At 47.0% G+C, this 8,961-nt stretch overlaps 1 protein-coding gene across 1 annotated transcript; it reads left to right on the forward strand.

Moving 5' to 3' along the window:
* Window positions 1-2,530: 2,530 nt before the first annotated feature.
* On the forward strand, window positions 2,531-8,564 carry rnf168 (ring finger protein 168). The gene is made up of 8 exons (XM_082501830.1): window positions 2,531-2,839; window positions 3,096-3,284; window positions 3,773-3,971; window positions 4,226-4,296; window positions 5,553-5,708; window positions 5,881-5,966; window positions 7,129-7,198; window positions 7,270-8,564. Exons 2-8 carry the CDS (start codon window positions 3,138-3,140, stop codon window positions 7,837-7,839), a joined length of 1,299 nt encoding a protein of 432 aa, XP_082357956.1. The 5' UTR covers window positions 2,531-2,839; window positions 3,096-3,137; the 3' UTR covers window positions 7,840-8,564.
* The last annotated feature ends 397 nt before the right edge of the window (window positions 8,565-8,961 follow it).

The raw sequence follows: 8,961 nt of genomic DNA on the forward strand, positions 1-8,961 counted from the left end.
CAAAATAAAACCAACTGCTTCATAATGATTGCCCACTCGACAGAGTGGAGTTCTGTCTGATATTGGGCCGCCGCTGTGTTGCTTTGAACGTCTATTTTGGGGGGTTAAAAAAATGTGGTTTATTTGTTTAATAAATAATTATGACCAGTAAACTCTCCTTGTTTAAACACACACACCCGCCCTCTCACATCATCTATAATTGACTGAGTCAGGACTCTTCCAGACACTAAACCAAGGAACAATGTACATTTCAATTCCTTTAATTTTAAGTTTATATTGTCTATCCTGTAAAATAGTCAGATGTCTATTCATATTAATGTACAGAATTCACCTGCTTGCTGCTACTACTGCACATTCACCCAATGTATATACTATATGTGTGTATATATATATATAATGTTTTTCCTCTACACCCCCCCCCCCCCCCCCCCCCCCAATTTCTTTGCACATGTCGAGGAGTGTGTCAGGCTACATTTCACTGTGTGTTATACTTGTATAACTATGCATGTGACAAATAAAGAACCTTGAACCTTGAACATGCACCATGGCGTGGTCTTTCTTTGCTTTTCACTTCTTGATGTTGGTAAATACGATAATTGAAAAATACCACGTTACATATAATATACATGTAATAATGTACAACACATTATGGAGTATGCTTCTGCTGTGAGGTCCTGCCTCCATGCACTTATGAAATTAATCGCAAGATGGGTGTATTTATCAATAATATTATATTAGGGAAATTTTCCCAGACATATTTCTGACCTGGGGGTAGAACTGATTGTGAAATGGAAAATGCTTATGAACTTGCGAATTAAAAACATGATGCATTTAAAAGGTAGCCCTTTTTCATTTTTATTTAAGAAGAAAATTAGTTCCACTGTGCGATGGCCGATCTCCTTTTCGTGGAGATAATTTCTTCTGCATTAAGGAAAATCCCTTCACATGGCACAGAGGAGGCTGGAGTACAGAGAAACTGGTAGAGATGCAGTTATACAGTCTACCACACAAACTATCAGCTAAAGAGAATAAATAAATTAAATTGCTGCACATTTGGCAGACTAACATTTTAAGATTAATTAAACAATAAAAATATATATTTTTTAATATTAAATGTAACGAGTCAAATGGAAGTTTTTCTAAAGTTATTTGATGATATTTATATTATGAAAAACGGATTTTTGACATTTTGAGTTTTTCCCGTTGTCAGATATAATAAACACGCACAAAACAAAAGCAAACAGCCAGAACACAAAGCTGGAAAACCCACCCGATCGACCAAAATCAACTCAAAATACTCCCACACAACAGAACCTCCTCTATTCCTCGCTGGCTCCAAATCTCTCAGTAGAAATATCAGTGGTTCGCTATCTGTCACCATCAAACACTCCACAAATCCCGCGAATGATTCGCTTCCTTATGAACCATTGAATCAGACACCGAAGCAGTCACGCTCTAAATGAAGCTTCGGACTTCACCGATCACGTGACTCTGGGCAAACGAATCAAGCTTCGACACAGTGACACACGCACCGGAGCGTCAGCTTCAAGCGAGCCATCACTACCAGGTGGTAACAGAGAAAGTAAGGACAGATTCAATGATGATGGAGTAAAAAGGTGTTGGCCAGAGGGGCCGATGGCGCGATATGGCAGCCTCGCTTCTGTCAGTCTGCCCCAGGGCAGCTGTGGCTACAACTGTAGCTGCCTCCACCAGTGTATGAATGTGAGAGTGAATGAATAGTGTAAAGCGCTTTGGGTGCCTTGAAAAGCGCTATATAAATCCACTCCATTATTATTATTATTATTAAAGAATATTCTACCTTACAGAGGGCAGGATGGTCATGTTTGTGTCATTTAATCAACACCACTGAGTCATTCTAACTGTCAGAATCCTCGAAACACAGGCTGAGGAGGAGCGGCAGCAATCTTCCACTCCGAGCTCATTAACCAGCCATAGACCCAGACAGAAAGCCTGACTGGCTCCTGCATTTCAGCAACTCGTCTTTACAGCAGTGGTGGGAGTAGATTTACTACTTAACATCTTAAGTATCATACATTAACTGCAATACTTGTGTGGTTTTAGTACTAAAGACTGCCCAAAACAATTAATGGCTGCCCTCTGATACCCCTTGGGACCATCGCCAGGTCCATCACAGCTGACCCCTCGCACCCTGCTCACCACCTGACGGCACTCAGGTCAGTCTGGTCCCACACCTGCAGACTCACAAACAGCTTATTCACCTGGGCCATTCAAACTGTAAACAAACACTCCTCTTGTCTGTAATTAATTACTGATGTCTTACTTATTATATTTTTATTCCATGCACAGTCGGTGTGGAGCACCCACACTTGAAATACATGTACAATGACAAAAAAGGCTATTCTATTATGGGTTCGCTGCGGTATCTCTGGTTAGTGTACGTTATTTACAGTAAACCGCTGAGCTTGTAGAGCTGTGAACAGCAGGGGGCGCTCCGTGAGAATTGGGTTAATCCACGAAGAAGAAGAAGACTAAAGCGACGAGAGAGGGAGGGAAAATTGTTTGGTCCAAAGCGCATGCGCATTGTGGCAACAGCCTGTTCACGCGGGTGTTCAGTGCTAGCTGGTTAGCTGCAGTAAAGTCGGTTAAACTCCGGCAAACTCAGACAGTCTTCGTGCAGCCGTTGGTTTCAGGTAAAGCGTGGCAGTTTCCCATGAGCCCCGTTTGTTTCCGGGGTGAAAAAATAAGTTTGGCGCTGTTTTTTCCGCGGTTTAATCCGCCAACGAACCGCTGCTAGTTCGGACATAACACGAAGCTAACGTCAGCGTCAACGGAAGCTTTAAACGGCCCGGCTGCTCAGGTGAGTCCAAGTAATCGTGACGGCATACTTCCGAAACACAGACACCTTAGCTAGCTTAACTTTGACCCCGTTAGGTGCTGTTGTAGGAATGGATTGTTTACTGGCTCGCGGACCTTGGGGTCAGAGGTCAGCAGCGGGCTCTAGCTGCCACAGGGGGGGAGTATTGAGCAGTAATCGAGTACGTTTCCTTTGACAGCTCAATCCTGGAGAGAGGAAGTACAGCACTACCTGTCTCACTGAGTTCCTCTTTGTTTAGGTCCTTCCTTGCTGAGCTGTAACGTCTAAGAGGAGGAGGAAGATGTCTCCGGCGTCAGAGGTTGAGGGCTCGGACGTAGGGGGGCGGGGCCAGGAGACTACGCTGTCCAAAGAAGACTGTCTGTGTCCCGTCTGCCTCGAGGTCTTCATGGAGCCCGTCACACTGCCCTGCACACACACCTTCTGCAAGGTAACACGCACACACAATGAGTGCGTGTAGCTCAGGTGTGTTAAGTTACCTGCACGACCAGCAGGTGTGTGCACAGACAGGTTAGGGGGTGTGCGTGCGTGTGTCGCAGTAGTCAGGACCTTTTTTGTGTGTGTGTTTCCGTTTTGTCCTTGAATGACATCATCAGGCTTATTCATTTCCTGTGACTGAAGACGTGGTTTTAAATAAAGTGAATTATAACTGACCCGATGAGAGCTTCAGCTCCTTCTGCTTCAGTTCCACCAGTCACACACCTGCATTCTAACCTGAACAGGCCAACAGCAGCCAATTAAATGGCCAATCAGTGACTGGACTGATGGCGTTTAGCCTCCTGAGCTGATCTTCATGTCAGAGGTCAAAGGTCTGCTGGATGCCAGCACCTTCAGCCTGACCTCACACATTACAGTCATATGACTTCTCCTCAGGGCGCTCCGGCAGAACTGGGCCTGACTGTGTGTGTACCTGTGCAGGTGTGCTTCCTGGAGTCGGTGGATAAAGCCACGCTGTGCTGTCCCATGTGCAGGAAGAGGGTTTCCACCTGGGCTAGGTTACACAGCAGGAACAACACGCTAGTGAATGAGACACTGTGGAGGCGGATCCAAACCTGCTTCCCCCGACAGTGCGAGCATCACCTCAGCGGGCAGGGTGAGGCCGAGGACCCCCACTCAGGTAACGCGGACACAAATCTTTGGCTCAAAACTGCAGTTTGTGAGGGGCAGCCAATCAGAAAAGGTACTGCTTTTGTAAAGGGTGAGGGGCAAACAGCATGTTTGACGGAAGCTCAGAAAAAGGATTACTCTGAAATGTGAACTATGCAGAGCTGCTTTCTTATAGGTCAATGTGATGTTGAACCCACTGTGTGTGTGTGTGTGTGTGTGTGTGTGTGTGTGTGTGTGTGTGTGTGTGTACGCGCGCATGGGCAGCATTGGTGTGTTTCCGCAGAGTTAGTGAACCTGGAGAGCTGAGGCAAGAGTATGAGGACCAGATCACCAAAGTGAGTTCAAGACACACACAGTCTTTTGCTCTGGATGTGTGAGGATGTGCAGAAGCCTCAGTGTTACACAAGAACCCCAGGGACTTAATTTGGACCCCATAGAAATGAATGTAAAACCACTAATACGGCACACCTGGCTGTTTACAGGCATTGTGACGTCAAGGCTGCTCTAATGTGGGCCAAAGCTGATCAGTAAATATTTAGGGAACTGTAGGAAGTGAAGAGACGAATAATTACTGCTGATGAGCCGGGTCAGAGCTGGCGAAGTGGGCGCGTTGCTGCTGTGCAGGGCAGCAGGGGACGCTGATGAGGGGCTACAGGTTTGATGGCGAGGAGATAAAACCCTGTGACTGTTCTACTTTTACAATTATTTTTTTTTAAATGTGTTTCGTAGCAGCTGTGAGTAGGGCTGCAGCTGCAATACACCCCATGCCCCCCTTTAGATTCACCCCTGTTTGCTTCCACATGTGATAGGATATCTGCCTTCAGTCTCAGTAAGGCTCTGCCTCTTTACGCTTGGTGGTATAAACAGACTCCGCCTCCACGTTAAACCCTGCCAGCATCATCGCTGCTGCTGTTGTGTTTTTGCGGTGTCAGCTTATGTGGTCAGACGTCTTATTCACAGGCTGCTCATAATGTTCATCCTTGGTAATAATATAAGTTATTAAGATGTGTCATTGTGTACCTTTGTTTATGAGTTTATGCTAATGTGTACTTTTACTTTACAATCTCTAATAAATGATCTAAATCACTGATAAAACTAATAAAACTTAAATACTTCAAATCTTGGTTCAAATGAGGAAAAACAAAATTAAATTTAGCAACTTAAGAAACGATCGTTCACCATAAATGCTGTTGTTGAGTGAAAGCTGACCGCTCAGCCATTGGTGGGCGTGGCCATAACACATTTGTAGTTATTCTCACCTGTGACTGAAGCTCTCAGCCTGCAGTAGCACCCTCCAGTGGGTTAAACACATTTGTGTAATAAGAATCCACATTCTCCTGTGTGTGCGTCACTGACTTTCACATGTCTGTGCTCTCACTCTGTCTCGGCCTAAAGGTCTGAAAAGGTCCTGGAATTTCCTTATAATGTGCACGACATCTGTTGTGATGATGGCCTGTGGTTTGTGTGTCATCTGACCCAAAGAGGATGCCGATTAGATACTGATGGGTGTAAGGGTCAGTCCGCATCGGACCTCCTGATGAACAGACTTTGGTCATTCAGGTAAATCTCAGGTGTGTCTGTCCTCTCCCAGCTGACCGAGGAGAAGCGGGAGCTGCAGGAGGAGGAGAGGAAGGCCAGTGAGGAGTACATCCAGAGGCTGCTGGCTGAGGAAGAGCAGCTGCTGCGGGATGAGAGGAAGAGGAGGGACGAAGACGAGCGGCTGGCCAGACTGCTCAGTGATCAGCTGGTCAGTGGTTGGTCCACACTGGGAGAGGCTTATAGATACAGATGCCTCACAGAAAATCCCCAATATTTGATTAAAAATCAGAAACTGAAGCGTCTCGGCTTGTTAACCAGTGATCAGTTGGTAGATTCTTTCTCTGAGGAAATTTATCACCCTCTCTTTCCCTCCTCGGCAGAACCCTCCTCCTCTCGAGGACAGGGGTCATGTTGCTGTGACACCACTGAAGAAGAAGAAGGCGGCCTCTGTGGGACACATCGAGAAGTAAGCGACCGTTTTAAAGATCAAGGTCATTGAGAAAGACTGGTTAGAGTCACATGACCTGGAGTGTGTCAAAGTAAACTTTGTCATCTCTGCTATATACAGTACAGTATATAGCAGAGATCCTATTTCCCCCCCATATATATATATATATATATATATATATATATATATATATATATAGATAGGGGGGGAAATATAGCAGAGATCCTATTTCCCCCCCCCTATATATGTATGTGTGTGTGTGTATATATGTTCTTCCTCTACACCCCCCCCCCCCCCCCCCCCCCCCCCCCATTTCTTTGCACATGTCGAGGAGCGTGTCAGGCTACATTTCACTGTGTGTTATACTTGTATAACTATGCATGTGACAAATAAAGAACCTTGAACTTTAACTTGGTGTTAGGGGTGCAGGTGAGGTCATCTGAGATGTGTACTCCCAGGAACTTGGTGCTGTTAACAGTCTCTACTGTGGAACCGTGGATGCTGAGTGGTGTGTGGGTGGAGCGAGTCTTCCTGAAGTCTCCTTGGTTTTGTCCACATTCAGCGACAGCTTGTTCTCACTGGTCTGGCTTCCCTAGTGGGGGGAGAGGGTGGCTTTGTATGCATGTCTCACATTAGCATACAGTAGGCCAGTTGTCCTGTTTCTCCGTGTGGGACCACAAACAGTCCAGTGTGACATGGTTAGGGTCTCCACATATAATAATGAAGGCTTCGGGGTGTTGTGTCTGCAGTCTTGCTGTGTGTATTTCCTCATAGGCAGCTGCAGTCACGGTAGATCGGATGGTTGTTCTGAGCAGAGAGTTGGTCAATCTTGTTCTGTAGCGAGTTCAAGTCGCCCACTGTCTCTGTCGGGATTGATGGTTCGAATCGCCTCCGGTGATCTGCTTTCCTCACTTTCAGCTTCGCTCCCGTCTCGTGGCCTCTGTAGCTTGGCCGGTATGCTGTGCCACATGCCGGTCTGTGCCTTTGTATTTAGTGCCAGCGGCTTTGACTTGGAATAGACAAAAGGCCGCCGTCGCTTCAGCGCCATCTTGAAAGTATGTGACGTCAAACTGAAATTAAAATCGCTGAGCAGGAAGTGCCTCCTCAAACGTGGACAAACGACTCACTGTGTCGGGAACGCCATCTGTATGACCTCACACATCTCTATTTGTTGTTTCAGGTTCCTGTGCCCCCGAGTGGCTCCGCCCAGCTCCACCTGTAGCTCTGCTTCCAGCCTTGTGTCCAACAAGGTGAGTTTGAACTTCTGTTTAATTCAGTGTTATTTATATAACACCAAATTACAACAGCCTTTCTGTTTCAGGAGAACATCCTTGTTTCAGAGGCAGCGCTACCGGCAGAACAAAGACCACCTCAGCTGGATTATTATGGGCCTGAGACTGAGCTCCGCCCACCCGAGGAGGTGGCCAAGCATCAACCAGGGAGTAAGGCAATCAGAGACGGAGGATGTTCATCAGTGAAGAGGAAGAGCTCGGAGCTGGAGGCCACAGAGGAGGTGACAGCAGACACCAAGCGAGTCTCTGCCCATTTCCTTGGCTCCTCTTCCTTCTCCTTGCTGGAGGCAGCTGAACAGGAGCTACAGGAGAGGAGGAGGCAGGAGGAGGAGGACAGACGGCTCGCTTTCATCCTACAGAAGCAGCTCGACCAGGAGGAGAAACGGCGTGCCACTGACAGAAGCAAAGGTTCCACAGACGCCTACCAGCTCCGCCCACACCGACGAGCCGAGGAAGAGGAGGGCTGCGCTTCCATCATGCCAGGAAGACCCTGCAGGAGAACGCCAAAGAACTGTACCGCCAAGCCCTCTGCCTCCTCCTCCTGCTCAGGGAAGGGGAGCAAACAGAGTCTTTTGACTGAGATGTTCTTCAGCAGCTGAGGTGTCCTCTGCCTGCTCCTCCTCCCCCCCTTCCTGCAGGAGCATGAATAAATTGAGCTGTCAACCTGAGCGCTGTTGTTACTTTAAAACACAGAAGACCAGAAGTTTGTGGACATGCCGCTGCCTCTTACCTGTGAGTCGTCATGGTGAGCACACGGCGACCGTCCACTGGGGAATCGTGAACAGAGTTCATGTGTTTTACTTTGAAAAGTTCTGCTGGAGGATGACTTCATGCCTCTGCACGTCATTTAGCTGGAATGCTTCTTTCTCACTGGTGGAAGCGCTGGCGAGGACTCAGTGCCGTCAGGTTATTTTTACCCATTTGCCAGATGACACCGACTCACCATTATATTTCCAGCCCCAGCTTCTGTGACTCCGCCCAGAGCCCGTCCACGTCTGGTTAACGTGTTGATGATTGGTCAGGTGGTGTGTGAATGTGTCTCCTTAGTGTTGTTGCTGATGTCACTGGTGTCACATGATAGAATGTGAGGAATTGTGGGATACGCTGCATGCTGACTGCAGTGGGTCATGTGACGCTACATCTGATTTATTTTTATGGTTTGAATGTTGAAAGTGGGAGTTTCTATTTGTCCCAGGGTCACCTGAATGCAGCACTCACCTGTTTAAGCGGCACATGGCCGCGCCATACAGTGGGAGGGGTTAAAGAGGCTGCCGTGTCAACCTGTTTGTCATTTGTTTTTCTGAGAAATAAACCATCACCATCATCGTTTCCTGTTTTCTGACACTAACGAACGAGCAACTCCCCATTCACTATTTTGCCCAAAGGAGCATCAGTGGAGCCTCTCTATGACATCACGTGTGTCTCACAGTAGAGTTAATTCTATGTAGATCTGCACATACAGCTGTGTGTGTGTGTGTACGTGTGTGTGTGTGTGTGTGTGTGTGTGTGTGTGTGTGTGAGACATATTAAACACTGACATTAAATACATGAATAAACGAAAACCGTGTGAAACGATCCAGCAGTCAGAGCGAGGACTGTGGGTCTGCTGGCTGCTCCCACAGGTGAGAGACAGGTAGAAGAATAAAGAATCCAGGTAAACGTTAGACATTACAAAGTGACTCAGGTACTGTGTCCTGATTGGCTGGAAAAGCAGAGAAACA

This window comes from Aulonocara stuartgranti, assembly GCF_965226115.1.
Source record: "Aulonocara stuartgranti genome assembly, chromosome: 14".
NCBI lineage: Eukaryota > Metazoa > Chordata > Actinopteri > Cichliformes > Cichlidae > Aulonocara > Aulonocara stuartgranti.